At 39.5% G+C, this 24,047-nt stretch overlaps 1 protein-coding gene across 2 annotated transcripts; it reads left to right on the top strand.

The window, feature by feature from the left end:
- The first annotated feature begins 1,514 nt into the window (after positions 1 to 1,514).
- On the top strand, positions 1,515 to 23,343 carry LOC138027658 (nuclear valosin-containing protein-like). 2 transcript variants are annotated; one of them, XM_068875220.1, is made up of 23 exons: positions 1,515 to 1,765; positions 3,019 to 3,092; positions 3,665 to 3,714; positions 4,357 to 4,453; positions 6,316 to 6,439; positions 7,478 to 7,595; positions 8,787 to 9,059; positions 9,875 to 10,074; positions 10,771 to 10,872; positions 11,950 to 12,067; positions 12,967 to 13,108; positions 13,530 to 13,667; positions 14,151 to 14,272; positions 14,816 to 14,895; positions 15,676 to 15,798; positions 16,340 to 16,444; positions 17,270 to 17,332; positions 17,978 to 18,100; positions 18,783 to 18,882; positions 19,648 to 19,754; positions 21,638 to 21,714; positions 22,237 to 22,423; positions 22,789 to 23,343. In XM_068875220.1, exons 1-23 carry the CDS (start codon positions 1,670 to 1,672, stop codon positions 22,831 to 22,833), a joined length of 2,664 nt encoding a protein of 887 aa, XP_068731321.1. In that variant the 5' UTR covers positions 1,515 to 1,669; the 3' UTR covers positions 22,834 to 23,343. The 2 variants fall into 2 exon arrangements, with proteins under 2 accessions (XP_068731321.1, XP_068731320.1); XM_068875219.1 differs by having other exon boundaries at positions 1,539 to 1,765; positions 8,784 to 9,059.
- The last annotated feature ends 704 nt before the right edge of the window (positions 23,344 to 24,047 follow it).

Below are 24,047 nucleotides of genomic sequence, written 5' to 3'. Positions count from 1 at the left end.
CTCGCAGATTGTCCAGCCCCACTCCTGAGCATCCTCCAATAGCTCCTTTCCTAAACAGCCTCTGGTAATCTAACTTCCCATACAGATATCCTTAAGGATCAGTCATGCATTCCTCCCCCATAAAGGAACAGGTGATAAAGACCTAAGGTCATCAGCTTGGGAGGATACTGGTAATCAAGCCAACAACCAGCAGGGATCGCGTTAATGCAGAAATCGTGCATTTTTACGCAAATAAAATCCAAAAAATGCATCATCGAAATTTTAATGCGTCCCAGGACGCAAGGCACTGACTTGCTTTGATTTGTCAGTATATTCTGTTGTTTGTAAAACTGTTGGAGCGATCTGTGATCATAATTGAAGTTCTAAGAAAGGGGATTTAAAACATCTAAAATGGTTAAAACTAAATTTTCGACCGCCTTCTGCGCTCTTCTTCAGAGGAATGTACTCTGCAAGTAACTGAATGCAAATATATAGCAAAAGACGTCACTGTTCGTTGCTCCTAAGGGAGCAAACCAGTGATGCGTAAACCCTTGGAAAGGGTGCTCTTTCATTAACAGAGTTCTTGTTCAGGAATGAATGTAACGGCTCTAGAAAAAGCCTTTGTCGGCCGTTCCTATGCATATGTGTCAATGTTAATTCCAAGTTGGTTACTCTCTTTTTCTCGCAGAGGGTCACCAAGATTTTGGGACCCCCAAAAAATGCTTGGGACCCCAATTTGGCCAAACATGTGGGTCCCAGGACCCAGATTGAAAAATCCTAGTGCCATCCCTGACCAGCCCCCATTGACATGTAAAATCGTTCGTTGTTGGAGTAAAAATCTCTTGGAGTAAGAGTCACTCTGAGGAGGAAAAAGGTTAAAAGGAAATTCTGTATAAAGTGAAGAATTCATGAGTTGAATGATGATTTGCTCTCAGAAGTCTTCTATACCAGGTGATCTGGTGACGTACTTCGGAGGACTGGGGGGAAAAATTTTAACGCCGTATCCCACAACCGCGCGTGGCCTTATTTTCGAATTCAACCTGGCAGAGGCGAGGTTAGATCTTGTCGGGTCTACTTGAATGTTCATTCAGTAACAGGAAATGTGGCAGACATGGAATGATCTGTTGAGTTTTGGTGATGGCAATACTGCAGGGAGTTTGGAAACAACACCTAAGGCCGCGTGCGGTTGTTGGATACGGCGTTAAAATTTTTCTTCCCGGTCCGCCAAATTACGTCACCAGGTCACCTTGGTATCTCTGAAGAAATCAGAAGGTCATGAGTTCATCTCCCTTTTCATGTGATCTCCAATTTTCCCTGAGTGTCATCATTCATAGATTCGTCCCTCAACACTGTAGTTATTAAAATAAGTTCTAAACCTGAAGTAAAAGAAAATTGCCTCTAACAGTGTTGGTGCTATGGACATCTGTTAGCTCGGAATTTCGTGACAGGGTCACACAACAATCAGGAGAGGTTTTTAAGACGTTCATTGAGTGACTGACCTAGACACCCTGGGAATCAGTCCCAATCTTCTCTCCGCCGCTTATTCGCCTTGAGGAAAATCTGTTTTTTGCTGGTGCGCGTTGTGTTAGATTCTCTTTCGTTCTCTCAAATGTGATTACGATTTAGTTGAAATTAGATTAAAGGAGGTCAAGTATAAAAGTTGAGCGAGATTTTCTGAGTGGCGTGAGACATGGATCGCAAGAAACAAGAGAGACGTGTCGGGAAAAACCAGCTTCCAAAGGGGGCTTACATTTTGGATAAACGGCTTGCTCCACGAGTGGAACAGGTTTGTTTGTTTGTTTGTTATTTATTTATTTATTTATTTGTTTAAGCAGGTTGAAGTTTTGGCAGCTATTCAGTTGACGTGGACCTGCTAGAATTGCCCAATCATAAAGTAGGACTTAAGTAAGGTAAAATTCCACCTAGAAAATAACTAAAGAGCTGATCTAGCCAGACATCGAGCATGCAACTTTATGTATTGTGCCTTTTTTAACTTATTCTTCGTTCTCTTACTTTGGCTCCTGATTGCATTATCCGCCGATCAAATCGAAACTTCAACATCCCCTCCCCCCCCCCCCCCTCCCCTCTTCCTCCATCCTGGGCAAACCCCGGGCATTTGACTATCTTCTGTGCCTGGGAAGTGGGGTATTCGACCTTTGCCTGGGTGGGGTGGGGAAAATTGAACCGGAAGAGTCAGGTTTCATTTTTTTTTTTTTTTTTGGGCGCCAAAGTCAGTAACCCTAACCAAAGCTGGGGACAGACAGACAAATCTGACGACAGCGTAGGGCATTTGAACACTATTTTGGCCCGTGGAGGTGGGAATTTGAACGATCCAATCTTCAAAAGTACAAATTCCCGTTTAGTTCACTGTTGTACCTTTTATGATTGGTTTGGTATCATAGTTGTGATTATACCTATCATAGTTTTAATTTCATTTTTACTCAATTTTTTTTGGAAGATATTATGAAATTGCTATTTTAAATTCAATTTTAAATTAAGATGTTGTGCTGTTGTACATCAATAGGCCATTTTACAGTTGTTTGCTCAGCGACCAAGCCTATGAATGGCTACGAGGCTGCCGGTGACCTTGCATTGATACAGACCTCACTGCTTTTATCATGTAAATTGTGTTGTTGTAACGCTAATTATTAGTCCATATTAACATTACAAAAGCATGAAGGTTTGTATCAAAACTGGGTCACCGGCAGCCTCGCTTCCATTGTTAGGCCTGGTAACTTAGCCACAACTGTACAATGGTCTATTGTGTCAGATATTGTTGTAAAAGGGTTCATTTTGATCTCGAGCATTCAAAATATGCAAATTATATTCGATTGTGCAAACCAAGATAAACCCAACTTGAAAACATTATTTCAGGATAAAGGTGGTCTTTTTATGTAATGGTAGATTTACAAGTTGTCATCTTGCCTTTATTAAAATTAATGATATAGCCTGTTGGCACTGACAACTTTCTTGCTGCCCATTAAAGAAACAATACTATTATTTTGTTTGCATGTACATATTCCCTTTCTTTTTGTTTAGTATTTAAACCAGTTTAGAATAGGTCACAGACCAGATGTTGAAGAAATTGTTAGTCATTTGCAGACAAGGTATAGGTGAGTGGATTTCTTTTCCTTGTACTGGAAGTCTACACCAGTTTTCCATGAATTTTTTTGCTTGGCACTTTGCTCCACTATTAATAACTAAAGGATTGGTATTAGCTTTAAAAAGATCGTTTACGGGGTGCTCTTATTCAATAAGAGTAAAATGAAAATATCACATGTCTAGAACTTGGAGGGTCGTCCAATAGATGTGTGCAGATCCGAGTTTAATAAATTATTTAGTCAAACTCTTTAAGAATGATTGGAGAAGCATGCAATTGTATTTTGTGCTACTTTCAACTGGAAGGCACATGTCAGCACTATTCAAGGTTTTTGTTCTGACCTCCAGTAAGATGGATTGTAAGCAGCAAGAGATAATGCGAGTGAAGCTTGCATATAATTGGACGTGTATGATTTGAAACATTCATGTAATTATTGTAATGAATGGTACTCTTAAATTCATTTTTTAGAGTGTCGCACTATACATGTACAATGTAGTTCCTTGTCTTTGCTCAATAATGTGACTCAGGCGTCATGATTTCCCACGCTTATAAGAAAGAATGTTTTTGGCATTGTTTATTTCACAGTGAGTACTCTAGAAGAAAAAGAAGGGCATTTAAGATATCTGTAGAGAAAGGTAAATTGAATTCAAAGTTTTGGTTGAAACTTAAGGTAAATAACAATTTATTTAAGAACACAGTCATTTAACGTACAGCTACATGTAGTACTAAAACCAAACTCTTTAACCACTGTTGACATTTTCATAAGCCATGATAATATTGGTCACATCTCCCAGAAGTGCCACAGATCCATGTTTGACCTGGGTACTTCTTCTTAATATTTCCTTTCAGCTGACAATAATTATGTAAACTCTACTGATTATTTGAAGAAAGTGATTAAGACGAAAGAGGGATGAAAATTACATTCTACATGTAGCAGGAGCAGTGAGTTTACAGTACACAGCAAAAGTCAGGGTTCAATGTGCATTCTGCAAAAAGTCCATCAAAATTTGTTGGACTTAGGTCTAACAATAATATTATTATTGTCTTGCCAACCAATGTCAAGCAACTTCGAGAGAAAGACAACAGAATGTTCATCCGAACACTTATGTACTCTTTCATGAAAACACATTGATGCTAAGTCTTTCTGATTAAGACATACAGTGTATTGGGAGGTTGATACAAAAACAGCTGATTCTTAATGGCAATAATTAACCTTAAAGGAAAAGGATCATGTGTGTAGTTTTGTTGTAATATTATCTTTTCTTTGTTAACGATAGTTTACAATGCCATTGCTAAGGACAGACAAAGAGACGAGCATCTTCAGCAGCTTGAAGAGAAATTTCTTCAGAAAAAGAGAAAATCGCCATCTTTCAGGTTTTACTTACATTTTTCACCCTTGTAATGATGTAAAATATTATTAACCCATTGACTCCCAGGGGTTCCCGATTGATGAGTAAAATCGTCTGGCGTTAGACAGAGTAAAATTAGTCTGGCCAGTTTCGGCCGGTTTGGACGTCAAAGGGTTAAAATAGGGAAAATTGGACACAGCACATAAATGAATTGATAACATTATATATACATGAACTTCACATGCCCCACTAGGCCACATTTTCAGCATAAACTGTTGTTTGAATTGCCATAAATGGAAAGATGGGATAAAACACTGTAGTACGTTGTTTTAGCCTAAAATGGCAGAACAATGATGTCGCAATAGTAGTTACCATGGAAACACCTCAGTTTGCAGTTTGCATTGGAAACATAATGCTACTGATGTTTCAGCCATTGTCTTGAAGTTATCCAGTATGAAAATCTGCTGTGTAATGTTGTGTAATGTAAAGAGGAGTCTTCCGGATGTGTTTTTTCACGCCTGAAGTCAAACAGGGCAACTGTCATTGCTGTTACATACATGCAACACAGGGCTTGAAATTGCGACTCACTGGTCGCCGATGCGACCAAAAATTGAGGGCTGGCGACTAGATAATTCAGAACTGGTCGCCAGCTGGCGAATCACGGTTTACAAGTCTGATAACCCAGGAAAAACAGTAACAACTGTTGTATTTGAATCTTTATATGATGAAATCGTTCGGATTTGACGATTCACCTTTCTTTCACCATTAAAATAATGAATAAATACTACAAGAAAATCGTTTTCTTACATTATTAATTAATAGCACAAATGTACTTCGATCACCGCGTTTACTAGGCGCCATATTGTTTCAGCGGATTCATGGGATCGTGGGCGCACTTAAATAATTGCCGGTTACGTGAATTTTCCGCCCGGAAGACGAAGATTCAGCAAGAAGGTTAATTGAAAATTTAAATCCATCGTCAGTTGTGAATGCTGAAAAGGTAGATTTAGCCATGTTACCGAAGGACCTCCTCGGACCTAGCTTGATATTGATAATATATTGATAATGAACCTAGACATTGCATAATGAGTTTGAAATTTGCATGGAACCTTCAAAAAGCAACATGTACCCTTAACGTAAAGTGGGTTGGAGAACTTGTCCCTTCTGTTAGAAAGCGAACACCCGCAAAATTGACTGCCCAAGGTGATTAATAAATGGAGAAGAAACCAAGTTCGCTACTATCTCGGTCGGAGACTGATACGAGCATTATGGTTGTGTGGGGGCCTAGGCGGAGCAATTGTAGTATTGCTTTTAGTCGCGATAAAGGTAAGTTGCTTTGCCACGCAAGCTGTAGGAGAATAATAAACCACGTTTTGAAGAGGTGAAAAGCAAGGATAAAGGGCCCATGTTTGCCTTGCTATGGAAAACATGGGCTGTGCTTCACTCCATTTCAAATAACCTTAAAAAACACCATCACCAAACTAAGCTGAAAACAACAATGGCTTTAGATATCTTTCTCGTGCTGTATTTTTTGTGTGCTATTTAATAATTATGACTTTCCTTGCATGCAAAGTTGGCGACCAAAATTTATGATCTGGCGACCAAATTTTCCCTCCCCATTAGTCGCCAGCTGGCACCTGAGCAAAAAAGTTAATTTCAAGCCCTGCAACAGGTACAGAAGGTCAAGAAAAACAGCTGATTAGGCAAACCTTAATTTTAATAAGCATCATTAAGTATAATTCTGTTTCCTTTTTCCTCATCTCCAACATCACATTTGTCTAGAAATGTCTCTAAAATCTGCAAAATTGTTGATGGTTTATGTTAATCTGGCTTCCAGATTTCTCAATTTTTTCTTTTAAAAAAGAAAAACTGTGGTCTTACTTTCAGAGATTTACAGGATGCAAGTAAAAGTGATAGTAGTGACGAGGATAAGGACAGTACTGCAAAGAGTTTGGGTACATCCAGTGACTCAGAATTTTCCCTGGAAGATGACCCATTAATGGTTATGCAGGTGAATTACTTTGAATTTAAAACTTGTATTTTCTTTTGGAATACACAATACAATTTTCAAAAAACTCAAGATAATGTTTGGGAGGAGGACGCAAAGAAAGTTGTTGAGTTTATTGTGGTAGGTGCTGTGGATACTGACAGTGCATTAGAACATTCAGGTCCAGTTATTTGGGACAAGTAGATTTTGTGCTTGTGCAAACAACTTTAAATTTCTCTGGCTATTTGCCTACCAGTCAAGCACCCATTAAACCCATTAAAGAACTCAGGAGTATTCAAGATATAAAAATGCACTTTATTTTTCTATGAATAATAATGATATATTTAATAATGTTATTTATAAATAATTATGATTTACCCAGGCAAGTGGGTCACAAAGTTTGCTTGTCCAATGAACAACTTGGGATAAATTTATAACTTTTTTCCATGACTGTCAAATACAGCTTTGGGGAACTTAAGCAAAGGCATTTTAGGTGATGAGTAGCAGCAAGAATGCCTTAACACTGTCATATTGTTTGCTCTTACGGAGGAAATGTAGATGTAGAAAACTACAAAGGATCAGCGGCAGTTCCCAGGAATGAGACGTCTTGATCGGCGGGACCATCACCCAGGAAAAAAATAATAATACCAGCCTGGGTCTTAGCTCTTTATGAAAGTACCAGTAAATAAGACTCTCCGAAGTAGTGAGGTCTCCAAGGTGACCAAGCGACCTTGAACACTAACATAGTTTGGACACTACATTGAATAACTAGTGCTGCTGGGAGTAGAACATACAAGCTAACAAACAAGCAGAGCATGTGCATTGCAAAGGCACATAAAATCAGTCCTCCTCCCAAGGACTCTGGATTTGGCTCAAAAGGCGGAAGTGGTCCCGGTTTCCATTAGTGACCCAAAGAGGCCTTTTCAGTGCCACTGTAGATAAGGAACTTTTTTTTACTGGTGTCCAAAAAAAAACCTGCCAGATGTTGTGATATATATTTCTCATCTTGGTATTGGATTTTAATACAATTATTGAATGGTCATAGGTTTATTTTTTTATTAGGAAACAAATCTGATGAACCAGTCCATGCAAACTATGTACAAGGTGACAGGTTCTAAAGATGAGAGAGAAGACAATAATTTGGTGACTGTTAGATCTATTCAAGATCTCAACAAAGAAGGTGCTGTACAAATTAAACCAGGGGTTTCTCAAAATTAATGTAATACTTACATCACAAAAAAATTAAATCAATCTTTCCAGATGGATAATGGAATATTAAAGATTGATGGTATTTTTTTCTTAAGTAATAAGACATAATGATTGTTTGTCTCACCTGTTAGTCACCTTAAATTTGTAGACCATGACTTTCAGGCTGGTCTTCTTCAGGCGTTAATTATATGGTCATCTGGTTATGCGCTACTATTATATGTATCACGATTGTTGGCTGTGATAGGTGGACTTGATCCTTATTGTTCCTTTGAGGAATTTCCCGAGAGGTTCATAGGCATACTCTCCAGTGTTGTTTCTTGATCATTGTTATCCGCACTTCAGGAATTTCTATTCCATTATCCCTGTTGATGTTGTTTGGGTGAAGTCTTACATGCAAAGCTTCCTTAACCCTTTAAGCCCCGAGGGGTTCCCCATTGACGAGTAAAATCGTCTGGCGTTAGACAGAGTAAAATCTATAAGTGCCATTTGGCACTATCGGGGCTGAAAGGGTTAACTCTTCGGGTGTACCAGTGGGAGTCTTGATTACCATAATAAACTTCTTGTTTCAATGTGGGTTGTGATCGGTCTTATTGGTCTGCTCAGAAACTGCGAACATTTGGGTGCATTTTTCTTTCTTTCTTTTATTATTTTGTGTTTTGTGTACAAAAACATCCTTTTAGCATAAAGCTTTAGGTGCCCAATTGTGCATCTCTCAGTTAAATTTCTTTTATAGTTGTAGCTATGATTTTGAAAATTTTTGCCAAAATTGTTGAGGTAGCTGATAAACAACTGCTTTGTGGTTTTATTAATATGCTTATTTAGAATGCTTAAAACTGCAATTCCCAGGTTAAAACTTTGGGGTAAGAAATCTAGAGGAAGGGGCTGCCCACATGATATTTTATTATAATCCCTGAAAACATTGTATTCAATTTGATTAGTATTAGATTTTCTTATGCAGACTGGATCAAGTACATGTATGAAATGCCTGCTAATTCAGAAAAAAAAACTTTTTGGAATGATGCAAATCATTCTTAGCATAGCCTTTACATATATACATTGTATTGTACTGAAAACTGCTTATCAATAAGGGACTAACTGACCCTTTCCTGAGCTTATATTATGTACTATCAAGGTTATTTTTTTTTCTGTTTATGTCCAGTAGGAAGGACATTTCAAGGAGAGGACTTGTTCCACGTTGATTGCAATAAATCAACCCCAAGTGTGGACTCATCTGGTCAAAATCAAGAGATTCTATCCAGCAAGATGAGCATGTCTGAAAACCCTTCACCGCTAACCAAGCTAAAGCATACAAAATCAATGGTCAGGAATAAAAGAAAGAGGGTTCTAAGTGAGAAGGAGAAAAAGACAGATGTGTCTACACCCAAGAAAATCAGGAAAAGTTTGAGTAAGAAGGAAAAAGAGAAAATTGATGAAGGTATCAGTAACTCGGTCTTTGATCATGTTTTATGACCTAGGGGTAACTGTGTGGTATATATTTTGAGCATAGTTGTTTGCATGAAAAATATACTTTCAGCATCAAATTAATGATGCATAAACTGTCTCAATCTTAAGAAAACAATGGTAGTTTTTTTGTAAAAATTATTTTCAATATGGATGTGGATCATCAGATTTTTAAAAATCATTAGCTGCACTTTTAATCCAAAGCATATACAGCGTTTGATCATCTTTGTCCTCTCTTTTTCTTTGTCTTTCCTCAAACACTTTGTTTTTGGTGCCATTTGCAGTAGTTGATTCACAGCAGATGTTGAGCTTCTTTTACTACTCAAAATATGGCTGTCATTTGATAAAATAATTTTTTATAATAACACTAAAAATTATTAATTTTATAATCATGGTTACCAATCCGATCCCACCAACGTGTCATCCAGGATGTTGGCCAACACGTGAGCGATATGTCACCAACAACTTATTATTGACACCATCAAGGCATTGGCTAACACACTACCAATGCCTCAGTCAATATGTTGGCTAACCAAAGGGTTAGCTAACATATTGCATTTGGGAGCTGGCGCTACATGTAGGTAAATCCATTGTTCAGGGAAATTGAATTTAAAGTATTGTTTCTTCCTCAACCATTTGGTCTGGTATTATAACATAGCATACTAATATTATGGCTGCAACTTACTTGCTTTACTCATTAATTTTAACTTACCTATTGTGATTGTACGTACATGGAATTGATCGGCAAGTATATGCTTAGCAGTCTTGTTGATCTAATTTGATTGTTAGATTTTGAGCCACCTCAATCTTCAGCCAAATTTTCTGACCTTGGAGGCTGTGAAGAGACTGTTGAACAAGTTTGCAAACTTTTGGTTCATATGAGGCACCCAGAAGTGTTCCATACCATTGGAGTGACCCCGCCCAGAGGGTTTCTTCTACATGGCCCTCCTGGCTGTGGCAAGACCCTATTGGCTCATGCCATTGCAGGGGTAGGAATATAATCACTGCATAGATCACACTTGAAGTGCTATTTTATAATTACTGATCCTCTGTAGCAGAGAACATGAACATGTTTAAATTAGAAAAAAGTAAGCAATAAGTATGATTATGGGAAATATATCACTTGAGATAGTGTTTGGATTGATTTTCTGTAACTTTTCCAATGAATTGAACATTGCAGAGTACTGATCAGAATTTGGCTTTCATTTGGTAAATAATAGTACTATTGCCAGAACATGATGAAGTAGTCACTTTTCATGATTATACAAAGAGCCTTCATTATTCAATGACTAGTCAATCATGGTTATTTTGTCAAGTTTAAGAATAAACTGCACACAATATTATTTTGAAACTGTTGAGGGTAGTAAGTTGAAAACATGTAGAGAACAAAAAGTATTCTGACCTTTTTTTCCCAGTTGAATTTATTTCTTGCACATTAACGTTAAAGAAGTTGAAAACCATTCATTGCTGGAAATTTGGCTGCAAGTTTGACGAATAAACCCAAATACAAAAAGATGAATCATATTGTACCGTAGTAATAATTATTATATCTCTCAGATAGTATGCTCACTGTGATTGGCTAAATTAGCAGGCCATATTCTACAGTATGGCCCGCTGTGCAGCAGTACGGACCTCAGTTAGTAAGAGGTTTATCAGTCTGTTAAATTATGAAATTATTTTTATAGGAGTTGGAAATGCCATTTATCAAACTTGCAGCCACAGAGATAGTTTCAGGTGTCTCTGGGGAATCAGAAGAGAAAGTCCGAGAACTCTTTTCACGAGCAGTGGTAAGTAAAGTGTTAGATGTTTTATTCATAATTGCTTTTAAAGATTTTGTAACCCACCTTTATGCTGTGTGTAAACCCGCATTACGATTACTATGATGTTGAAAATAATTTATGGGTGTCAATAGGTCAGTCTTTTCTAAAAGTTCCATTTTGTTTACCTCAGCTACAGTTGCCGGTATATTGTACCTTGTGGACATTCAGGGAAAATTAGTGATGACCTTCATTTAATAAAGTCTGTAAATACTATCATCAGAGGATCGAGCCAGCCCTTTTTTGGAAGTGAAGTGGTAAATGATTTTAAAGTAAAATGTACAGCTGCTGACCTACTTTTATGAAATAATTTTTTATTTGTAAACCCCTTCTGTACTGAAATTTTTATTTTTTAATTGAATGAATATGTAATAAAGGTTTTTTTAATAAATCTTTTACTCTATGAAATTCACTTCTGAATTTTTGTTACATGTACATTGTACAATAGAGCGGTTTTCAATTGAGTGTCGAAAGTAATTAGTGAATTGCTTTGGTTTTGCATTACTAATCACTCAGTGATTGGTTCAAAGATTTCACGCCATTTTTTTTAACCAATCAGAAATGAAACCAAAACCAATCGTGGCTCGTGTGTGCACATTTTCCCACATGTTGTGTCGGCTATGAGTAATTACTTTGAGTTTTGATTTGTTTACTGCTGGATTGTCTCCATCCTTTGTGATTCAGTGGTGAGTGTTAATGACTTTGGTTTTGGTTTTACGACACTCAATTGAAACTCACTCTATATGTGGTCTTCTAAAAGCCAGGGGTGCAAGCTGGGCACAGAATTCCTGGTGTTGAGGTCTGACTTATTCTCTTTCACAAAAATGTGGTCAGCATGGTGCAATAAGGCCGTGCAAGTAGAAACAGCCGTCAAACAAAGGGGCTTTGACCTGGGCTGGAACATTTGCAGTTTAGTTGCAATCCAGATCTGGGCATGAGAAAAGACAGAGAACGGGCATAAAGAGCCTCTCTTTATGTAGCCTAAAATAACCCTTAGTTTTCTGCTGATCACAATGTCTCCAGACTTCACCAATAAGTTATTTTCAGATGCATTCACCCTGCGTGTTGTTCCTTGACGAAATTGATGCCATCACACCTAAGCGAGAAACTGCCTCCAAAGACATGGAACGGAGGATTGTGTCACAGCTCCTAACATCTATGGATGGTTAGTTTGTATTGTAAAGTACTTAGTTAAAGTTGATCTACCCTGTGTTACAGTAATAGTGATTGCCACAAGTCGACATTACTAAAGAACGAAACACGGAAACAGCAAAACTAAGCACCAAAACACCATGTGTGACCCCACCATGCATTGAATACTGACCGACAAAGGTTGGATTTGAGATTAAAAAATAGTTTTTATGCCTAATTTAGTAAAACGTCATTGCTTCTAATCCCAATCTTAATCTGAATCCTAATGTTAATCTCTATGAATAAGGAACAATAACGTTTCATACCTAATTAGGCGTAAAACTACATTTAATTTCAAATCCAATCCTTGTCAGTTAGTATTTTAATGTATGGTGGAGTCATACATGGTGTTTTGGTGTTTTGCTGTTTCGTGGTTTAGTAATGCGCGCCACAAGTTGAATTCCAGTAATTATCTCAGGATCTTTGGCTAAATTTCTCTTGCATCCTCAATCCAAGGGTCTCTTCTCTTCCTGGTGAGTGACCTTAGTGGTCTGGTCAAGAACGTCTATAGTTTAACTTTCTTTACCCATTGACTCCTAGGAGTGAGACATGTCAGTGGGGGGATGGGAGGGGGGGGCGGGGAGAGCGGAGAGGGGGGGGCAGTTTAGGAGTCAATGAGTTACCAGTAAAATACATCCAAGAATCAATAAATCACAAAGAATCACAACTATTTGATTTTTCGCTCGTGTAACTGTGAATACGCATATCTTAAGCACATCTTAAAGTAAAGGTGGATAGCACCTTATCCACTGGATACAGTTGTCCTTTTAACAACTGGGCCATATGGACATGGAGCTCTATATAACTGTCTTATTGGTCTCTCACCTCTGTTGATCATTGCTTCAGTTACAAATCAAATTTCGCTCTTCACAGATCTCAACAATGATCCTGAAGCTCGTGTACTTGTGATAGGAGCCACCAACCGGCCAGACTCACTTGACCCTGCCCTGCGCCGTGCAGGACGATTTGACAAGGAGATCTCAATGGGTATCCCTGATGAAAAGGCGAGAAAGAGGTCAGCAACTTGATCATTGTGTTCTAAATTCCCAAACGAGTTGTACTCTTTGTATTTATTTGTCAACAAGTTGGTCAACTTTGAGGGGAGGCTTGAAGTGGGGGCAAGGATGGCACAGTGGTGAGAGCACACACCTCCCACCAAATTATGTGGGCGAGGTTTGACTCCATACTTGGCGTCACCTGTAGGTTGAGTTTGTTGGTTCTCTCCTCTGCTCCGAGAGGTTTTTCTCCAGGTACAAGAAAACAAGAAAATTGCATAAAAGTGTTAGCTTTGAGAACGACTTAGGACATAACAAATCAATGTCGTCAATTGTGACATCAGGACTTTTATTGTTTCACTTGTTCCTTATCCTTCCTGTGAGATTTCCTGCATTGATTTAAGTTGTGTAAGGTTAAGTTTTTTTGTCTTTCTTCTGCAGGATTCTGCAAGTTCAGTGTGAAAAGTTAAGGTTGGAAGACAGCTTTGATTTTGCGTCATTGGCTCGTCTCACTCCTGGGTTTGTTGGGGCAGATCTTATGTCCCTGACAAGAGAAGCTGCTTTGATTGCAGTAAACAGGTGAAAAATACAGTTTCCCTTGAATATCAAGCCCTCTTCCTGCTAACATTAATTTTATTAAGTAAGGAAATCCCTTTCTTCAGTTTGAGTTCCTGCCATTTAAGTGCACATAGTTGGTCTCCATCGAATAGAATTGACCGAGTACGATGTGCCACGGTTGACTGGTATCATGGTGACAACCAACTTTTTGACCTATGACCAAGCTTTGCATGGCTGTCGTTAAAGAACTTTTGCATGATAGTGAAGCTGGTAACTTAACTAGAATAGACCAGTGCCTTCAGTAGCTTGGCTGCAGTGAAGACATTATGATTACCATAAATTTTATGGTAATGAGAAATATAAATAAAATATTTGAGTTTCAATCCGGTAATAACTAAAACAGGGCTCTTGGTTAAGTTTACTGCCACCACAGTGACAACTGCAGTTGAACTGAATAAGAGTAATTTCCTTGTATCCTGGTCCTAAGAAGTTTTTTCTTTGAAGGATATTTCAAGAACTACAAAGAAATACTAACCTTGGGGAAAATACTTTACAAACTGAAAAACAAAGTAATTCTTGTGGAGACACGAAAGGCACCTTAGAGAGAACACCGAGAGCATTCAGTGGTGAGTGGTGTTTCTGCTTCAAATTAATTTTGCCCTCCTTGAAATTTGGGCATTTAGTAAGAGTATGGAACTTCGTTTTCATTTAGTCTGGTGTAGTCACTCTATTTAGTTTAAGTCTCAAACACACAAGAGCTTGGGGTCCATAGTTGATTTCATTTAGTCCGGTGTAGTCACTCTATTTAGTTTAAGTCTCAAACACACAAGAGCTTGGGGTCCATCGGGGTAGACAAGGAAGTGGCAGCCGTCTTGTGGTTTCAAACCGTGCACATCCTTTGAGAATTGAGCTCTGCTCTTATGCAAAAATTAATGTACTCCTTTGTTTGGGTTGAAAAAACATGGCGGCTGATCATGTGACCAAAAAACAAGAATTGAGCACTGTGAGAGCAATAACGTGGAGCAATAATAATAATTATTGTTGCAAGTTGTTGCATATTGCACCCTTAAGGTTTTGTGCACCGAAACCATTGCTCTCAAAAAGTTATGCAACTGTCGATTGTTTTGTTGTCTCACAGTGTCTCACTGTATACCTCTTGTTGACTGTAGCAATAAACTGGCTGAAGGAACAATCGCCACTGACTCCAGATGATTTGCAGACGATGTGTATAAACATGGACGATTTCAGAGTATGTATGGCATCTTTCTCATGTGTTAGCCCTCGTAAGTTAATACCAGGGGGGGAGGTTTGCGTTCTGGATTCTTTCCTTTTGTTTCCAAAGTTCATGCTCTGCAGAGTTTTCTGGGGCAGTGTTCACTCTGGTTCTCAGATCTAAAAAACTGAATGCTGGATTCCCATAATCGAAAATCCCGATGTTAATTGTCAGATTCTGGCGCAAAATTTTCTGGATTTGGGATTACCTTGCAAGGGGCTACAGGTACTTAGTCATGTGAAAGGCGCTGTCGTGCCCTGCAATGTATCCTGTGCAACTAGAAACAGAGTGCTTACCGCAACGTTGTTTCAAGCGTCGCATAGTCTAACATCTTTCCTGCAACTTGAACAATTTTCATTGAACAATATTTTAATTGGCTGGTGCCGCAACGGTCAGCCAATGAAAATGTTTATTTAACCTCATGTGATCATCGGCAACGAGACAAGTTGCAAGAAACGTTGCCTGGTGAAACACCGATCAAGCAACTTGTTTTGCAGTGTGAGAACTTTTGTCGCAACAAACTTCCGAGTGAATGCAAATTGCAGGAAAAATTGTAACAGCGCCTTAAGGATCGATACAGAATTGGCTTCACGTAGCTGGTTGAAGCCACAAATGAAACTGGGACATACATTTTAAAGGGTGACATACATTTTAAGATGAGCCTTTTATTTTCAAGGTTTCACTTCATTCAGCTCAGATATTTTGTTACACTTTAATGTTGTTGTTTTGTGATTGCAATTCTTCGTTTCTTGGCAGGGAGCGCTTCTGACAGTCCAACCGTCCGCCAAGAGGGAAGGGTTCGCTACCATCCCAGATGTGACATGGGAGGACGTTGGCGCGCTCAAGGATGTTAGAGAAGAACTTACAATGGCAATACTGGTAATTTCCAATAATTGTGCTAATATTGCTGTAATATTAGTGCTGAGCCTCAGAGATTACCCTTTTTTATATCCTTGTTCAGTCTCTAAGCAGCCGACCGGCTGACTGTGGTCCGGGCTCCGTTTTAAAACACTTCAGTGTCCCTATTATTTAACACTGTATTGCAAAGAGAAGGAGACGTTGCTAATCAGGGAAGGTGAGTCCCAAACAAAAGCCTCGTCTAGCAATGCCTCTGTACTTGAGCCACTTGCATTGGAGCGAAGTCTGTAAGTGAGTAACTCCCTGACTCTTTTATGTCATGCCATGTCACGTCATGTCATATCATTTAATGAAAGCTAAAAATGTATTTTTTGAAAAATCAACAACCGTGCTGTATGAGTTGGCATGCGTCGTGTATCGGGTCGAACCATGATGCACGTGGAAATTTTGAAAGCAGGAGCGAAGCGCATTAGTTGCTAGAGGCGCAGCGATCCCATCCATCATGAATGCCCGTTTTTTAAAAAAAGTTTTAAAAACAACTTGCATGTGCATTTTGATACAGGCTCCTGTGAAGTACCCCGAAGAGTTTCAAACGTTTGGTCTCACTCATCCTCCGGGTATACTATTGGCTGGGCCTCCCGGATGCGGCAAAACGCTTCTTGCAAAGGTACAGAAGTTCACACTGTTAAGTAAAAGAAAAAGTTCTTATTTAGCGAAATTTGTGTTCTCAATGGTGACTCGGGCAAAAATCCGAGTGTCCCTTGGCAAGAGTCAAACCGACGATCTTCCGATAATAGTTCGGATGCTCTACCACTGAGCTACAACAAACTCGGAGATACTCGGAAAAAAATCCGAGTGCTCCATTTCAGGAGTCGAACCAACGACCTTCCTTCCGATTACTAGTTCGGATACTCTACCACTGAGCTATAAGAGACTCTGGGGAGCTGGGACTCGGAGATACTCGGAAAAAAATCCGAGTGGTCCATTACAGGAGTCGAACCAAAGACCTTCCTTTCCGATTACTAGTTCGGATGCTCTACCACTGAACTAGGTTTAGGTGGAAATTGTCCCGTCATACTGCTGGGATTCATGTTGTTGAAATGGTGCGTTTTTCGTGACACTGAACTTCAAATAGGCCATTTTTACTTAAGATTCATTTACTTAAACTTGTTTTGTTCGTTTTTCGCATTTTAAAATCCAAGAATGAACTAGAAAAAAGTCAACTTTACACAGTGGGAAATCAGGCGATGTTTTTCCCAGGTGGTGACTTTTTTTTCTACCGGGGTCTTGCCGTCTCCATCATTAAAAAAAATCTGTCTCAGGTATCTAGAAAAATAACTGAAAATGTAGAGACTCCTTTATTGTAACTTTTAAAGGGATTTAGATTTTTCAAACGGGCTTCTTCAAACGAATTAAATTAACAGTAACGGTCTCTGTTTTGTTTTATCAATTGTATGGAAAAGAATACAAGAGTATGACTGGTTTTTTTCAGGCGATAGCTAATGAATCAGGCATAAACTTCATCTCTGTCAAGGGACCTGAATTGCTTAACATGGTAAGTTTCAGTTAGTTCATTGTTGAAAGTAATTCAGCAGATTGCTTGGTTTGCATCAAAACGTCAGGTGGTTGACTAGTTTAAATTCTCGCGCCATGTTCTCATAGGAACGGTTGCCACTCGACTTTTCCCGCGCTTAGGGCCGTGTGCATAATAAGTCTCGGATTTACTTTGCGTCTCGGATTTACTTTGCCTTATGATTGGCTCATTTAATTTATCGCGTGATCGAGTCTGTAGCCAGTCAGTCAAAGTGGTCCCAGGACCCTGGTCACGTGTCAGGGTTGACAAAGTTCTCCACATTTTGCAGAGAGTTCTGTCAATTCTTTTGACTGTCCAATCAGTGGTACACACTGGTTTTTGTTAGAGACGCAAGCATAAGCATAGACAATTTGTGCAGACGCATGAGTCTGTTGTTGATTAGTGTTTAATGTTTTAACAATAGGTACCAATGATTTAAATGCTGTCGAGTCTCTTTAAGTTTGTTATGCCTATGCTTTGGTTACAATCGAAAACTTGCCTCTAGGGGTCTGGTAGGGATTTGATTGTCTGATGCCTTGGCCACCGTTTACGGCACCCCACTCAGTCTCTTGGTGTTTTGGAGATCGAGGGTTCCTTGACTTAGCTTTTTGTTGTGTAAATTTTCAGTATGTTGGAGAAAGTGAGAAAGCAGTCAGGCAGGTTTTCCAGAGAGCGAGGAATTCCGTCCCATGCGTCATCTTCTTCGATGAGCTTGATGCACTCTGTCCCCGAAGGTCGGACAGCTCTGAGGTTAATAAATTCAGCTTCTTTTGCTGTTGTGTTGTACTATAGGATGACCCATCAGTGACGCATCAGATCCACCCTCCTCCCCTCCCTACTGTTTTGCGCTTGGTAGCAGTTCACGGAGTTGTCACGTTAAGTATCCATCCCTAATTCTCGTGCCTTCTCCGTGAGGGTATCGGTCGAAAACTCGTGGCTCTACCCGGACTTTTGAACAAGACCCGAAAATGTAAGAATAAAAATGGTGAATTAACCACTATAATAGAGATTTTCGAGATGACGTTTCGAGCCTTACCCCTTCGGCTGAGCGAAGAAACTAGAGATTTTTGTTTTCTTGGATATTTCGTTTTCCCATGTACTGCTCTATCTTTAAAACGTACCATTTTAAATTTATTTTGATTCTTTTATTTAGAGTCAAAGGCTCTCTGTTTACGTTACTATTTTTACTCTTCGATTTACTTAGAATCTGTTTCCAACTTTTCGTTCCTATAGTTTTCTTCTTAAGGTTATTGTATAAGCTCTTATATTTTCCTTATTGCACGCCATCTGTGACGCCAAATGTAAGCTCGAATTTTGCTGTGATTTGAAGTATCTGTAATCCCTTAATTAATGGCTTTAATTCTCAGGTATATTATATCTGTTTACACATGGTCAGCCTTACTTACGAGTTACCATGGTTATTTCTTTTCAGTCCAGCGTGAGTGTCCGTGTTGTGAATCAACTTCTGACTGAAATGGATGGACTGGAAGCAAGGAAGCAAGTGTTCATCATGGCGGCTACAAACAGACCAGGTGTGTAACAGAAAAGGAATAAGGTGAAACCAAGCCAAGTTCTTTGGCCAATAAGAAGAGATGCCGCCAATCGCGGGAAAATTGCCTGCGATCAAATCACAATTAATGATTCTTTTGCTTTAAGAATGTGGCACAAGACTTTTGAGCGTAGCAATTCAATATACCCGAACAGTCTGCGAAACTACTTCAAACAATCAATTGGGAACTGTCAAACTGTTTTGAGTATATGTCCCTGCAAGTTATGCTACGAAAAAGTCGTTTCAGAAGAGAAATCCGAGAAAGTGAGGAAAACCAAGAAGCACCTGCTGATAAGGATTGTAAACGCGCTTTGCCAGGAGAAAGCGCGGGAAAATGTGGTACCGATGCCAGAGGCCCGTTTCTCGAAAATCCCACGAACCTTTCGAGCCCGAAAAGCCACTTGTGAAACTGTGTTCCGCTTGTTTTGAAAAACTGGACTTTTCACACGTTTTCAACAACAAGCAAAATGATTCTGAAGTTTGATGCCGAGAAATCTCGTCCTTTTAAAAAAAACAGAGGGAATTGTAGCACCCGAAGGTTTCGGGACTTTCGAGAAACGGGCAACGGGCTCGTCAGAAGTGCGCAACCCTTGCAACCGGCGAAAAGCGCGGGAAAATTGTCTGATTCTGGGAGAAGGTCCCACAAGTCGAACATTCATTTTTGCTTCTTCTGCAGAATACCCGCTTGAATTTGTCGAATTCAAGTTCATTTCGTCAATTCAGCATTTCTCATACCTTTGTCCAATAGATATCATTGACCCGGCCGTGCTAAGACCTGGCCGACTTGATAAAGTTCTCTATGTTGGTTTGCCCAATGAGGAAGATAGAGAAGACATTTTGAGAACACTTACCAAGGTACGTGTGGCCCTTCGCTTCAAAATTATCCTTTGTTGGTGCAAAATAGACAAACCTGAAGCAAAGCAATTTTCAGTAGCAGTAGTAGAACTCTTTTTCCTCCCATGTGGCCAAACTCAATATGACATGAGGATTCATTGACTTTATTGATTCCCAACTCTGCCTCGATGTAATATCTCTTAAAGAGGCTCGAAAGGGTTTCAACACTTGGAAGACTCTCTGTTTAGATCGAATAACGCTACTACACTGTATCACGTAACAGCAATGTTCTTTAGGCACCATATGCAACACCGATTATTTCCAAGCACGATGTGATCATTATTGTGATGTAATAACTTACCTTGGCAACGGGAACGCCTAGCAAAAACACCCTATATTTTGAATTTGGTTGCTTGTATCTCAAAAGCGAACTCGGTGACCCCCCTTTTTAATTGCTGAAAAGTGATTAGAAGGCCACGATGAAACTTTCGGAAAAGTTTGATAAAAATCTGTCGAGAGAATTCAGAGCTACCTTAAAAAATCACAAAATTAAGGTGGCTCTGAACCCACTAGACAGAATTTTTTTAAACTTTGCAGAAAGTTTCATCATGCCCCTCTGATTACTAAATGGGGGTCACTGAGTCCGTTTTTGAGATATAAGCAACCAAAGACAAAATAAAGGGTGTTTTTACAGGGCTTGCCCGTTGCCACGGTGACATATTACGTCACAATAATGACTGTATCTTGTTCAGCAATAATTCGTGTTTCATTTGGTACCACAATATTGCCGATGCATGATACAACTTTCTTCGCTAAGGCTTTGTTTCTTAGTATCTTAAGAAAGTGACCAACTTGAGCGGCGTAGCTAGTTAAATAGTTAAATTGTTGCATTTCGTGCAGTTCCTCCAAATACCGCTTTTGTCTCTGGTAGGATCTGCCAACCAGCTACAATAGTTGCCTCTGAGCATTAGGATTAATTACCCATGTTGTCTTTCGTTGAATTGTGACTTTTGGGACTATAACAGTAGACTGCTAGTGTATTTACTTGGGAGCAGTGGTGGTGCAGCACTCGCCTCCCACCAACGTGGCCTGGGTTCGATTCCCAGACTCGACTTCATATGTGGGCTGAATTTATTGGTTTTCCACTCTACCCCTATGAGTTTTATCTGGGGTTTCCCGTTTTCCCTTCTTCTCAAAACCCAATTGTCTGATTTGAGTTAAAGTGGTTTGATTTCTAAGTACAATGTACACAATTAGTGCCCCAGCGTACTAATTATCATTACCTTCATTATTTTAGCAATGGAGGACGTTTTCCGTGTTTCCATAGCCTCATTTAAACACGAGGAGAGTGGTTTGCATAATTTACGAGAATTCTTTTAACTCCTCCGAGTGTTTAGATGAGGCTATGGAAACACGAAAAAAATCCTCTATTACTTTTATAAAATATTTCTCAAAGATAATTCGACAAATGAAGGAAAATTCTCCAGAGTTTTTTTTAATTTTTGATGGAAACGGATTTTCTTGTTGCACGCTCATATTTCCTACCAGCCAATCAAAACGCGCGTCTGACAACACAACCAGTCAAAATTCGTGTGATGTCGCAGCCGTGTTTCCATACTGTCATCTAAACACAGCTTTTGACCAATGAGAGTGCGCGTACTGTCCTAATTATTTTATAAAAATAGTTAACATTACGTACAATTAAAAGTGTTATCGTTTGTATCGCGATCTAGTCCCTTGACATGTGGGTCGTAAGACAAACCATAATTCACTATTGTTGTTTAAGATTCACACCTTTTTATCGACATTAAATATAATTTCCCGTTTATGTACTCGAGATATGTCAGTACAAATACCGGCGGTTCATTTCCCTCCTTTCTTTTATTTGGTTTCCTTATTCTTAGAACGGCAAGAAGCCTATGCTGTTACCAGATGTCAGTATCAAAGAGCTTGCAAAGGACCAAAAATGCCAAGGACTATCGTAAGTCCGCCTGGTCTGTTCTCTGTAGGGCTGCAACGATATTGTCTCAATAAACTGCGCTATATAGTCACAAGTGTGCTGCAAATATCTATATTTGAACAAGATATCGACAAATTTGTCACAAAATGGTCTTCAATCTACCTTAACGGATCCCTGAGTTTTGAGAGAGTTGCTGCGCGATTTATCACGGAAGCCAAAAAAGGATTTACGTGCTTCACTTTGAAGGACAAGATGATGTAGCAACGCTAACTGTAGTTAACCCGTAACATGCTGGCCACTCAACTCGGCAAAAGGACGACCTAGGAGTATGTTCGCACTTGCCTTTCATCGTTAAAGAATTTTTAGAAGACCGATTCTATTGTCGTGTATATTGGTTGCAAACAATTAGGACGATAGGCATGTGTTGTGCTCAATGAAGAAGGTCTTCGTCTCCTTTTACTAGAGACAAACGAAGTTCCTTTTGTACTCGCAGCAACTCCAAGAAGTAAACAATTTTAACTAATAATTGATTTGTTTGTCTAGGGGTGCTGATTTAGCGGCCTTGGTGCGAGAGGCCAGTATGGCGGCTTTACGAGAATGCATCACCGCTCGATCCACAAATCACGTGACTCTTGTAAATAACCCGCCCGAGGTGCAGACTCTTGTCGGGGTGGGTGGACGACATTTTACTGCAGCCTTTCAAAAAGTGAATCCTTCAGTTAGCAAGAAGGTATTGTTGATTTAAGTTATATGTGTGGTGAGTTTCTTGATTGTCCAGTCTGTTTGAAGGGTTTTTTTCTGCCCCAGTTCAACGGTTTTCTCCCTCATATCACAAGACATGCAGGTTTTTCTAAATATCAGTCGACGACTGCTCTCTTGCCATATACTCAAGTTTTTGCATTCAACGAACGCTTGCAACAACCAGAAAATCTTGCCGGGCAGTTGGCCGTTAAAATATTTTGCTCAGATACAGTTTGTGAAACTTCAGGGAGATTTTTGCTTGTAATTTGAACTAAACGTGGAACAACCAGTTGAACATGGCAAACAAATGCATCACTAACTAAATTAAAATCTCACTTTACTTTATGAATGCAGGATCAAACTTTGTACGGTAAAATGAAGAATCTGACACCAAAATAAAGCTCGACGTTTCTTGGTGATCATGGAGCGTTGAAGATCATTACGTATGATTGCCTGTCAAACTGCAAACCGAAGAAAAACCGCCGCAAACGAACCTAAAGCTCTTATTCCAAGGCGTTGTTGGCACAAAATGCAAAGTCAGGCAGTGGAGTGAAGAATACCCACGAACATTGCAGGAAAAAGAAAAGAAATTGTCTCCTTCTTTACTCATAGCAAATGTATCGTTGACGTCACCCATTGTCGTTCATATGCCAACCAAAGCCTCATTGGCTGTTGAAACAAAGAGTCTTCTCTTCTTGTGGTTGGAACATTTGACTGACAAAAACAGTACTTGTACACAGATATCTCTCATTAGCTCCTTTTTTTTTTCGTCCACCAGCAAAGTGTACATTACATCGTTGTTATCTCTGTCAGTTGAGATTGGCTGCAAATCATCCATGATGGTTTGCATCTTACGTCACGGCAGCCATGTTGCTGTACAGAACAGTGCATTAAAATGTCCTTTGGGAATTTGACTCTATTATTATGCAATGGGGGTTCTTTACATAAAAACAATACAAGGTATTTGCCCTTGGGACTGTGTCATACTTCATGTGAACTGGATATAACTTCTCCCCCCACCATGTACACCAACATGGGCGTCTCACCACGTGGGTACAAACCTTTAATAGTGAATAGGGAGTTAAAGCAAGGACGACTATGACGGTTAACAGAACGCTACAAAACAATGTCTTTGAACGCCCTGCAGGAGCGTTTACATTTTAATACATGTTTTTGCTGTTCTCGTCCTGACACGTGAAATGACCCAATTTGAGGTTCTGCGATGGACGAAAGCACCACTGCGAGCCGCGGTTCAATTCTGGCCTCGGCCAGCATGTGGGATGAGTTTCAGTCGATCTCAACCGACTCGAGGGTTCTTCACCGGGTACTCCGGTTTTCCTCCCTCATCAAAATCGACTCACAGCTAATTAACATCTAACTGTGGTGCTGTTGCTCCTCCATCAAACATGGACAGTATAGCGGCAGCCAGAGGCGCCTTTGTATGCTTTCAGCCCGATATCGTGAGCTGCGCCTTTTCGCAATTCAGTCCTCAATACTGCAAATAAAGGGTGATTAGCACTGCCAGTTATAAATTTCCAATTCCTCTTCAATCACGCACACTGTTCACATCAATAGACCATTTTTCAGATGCGTGCTCAGTGACCCGACCTATG

This window comes from Montipora capricornis, chromosome 12 (genome assembly GCF_036669925.1).
Source record: "Montipora capricornis isolate CH-2021 chromosome 12, ASM3666992v2, whole genome shotgun sequence".
Lineage (NCBI taxonomy): Eukaryota > Metazoa > Cnidaria > Anthozoa > Scleractinia > Acroporidae > Montipora > Montipora capricornis.
The sequence above is the reverse complement of the archived record's forward strand: the minus strand, read 5'-3'. Positions and strand labels throughout refer to the sequence as shown.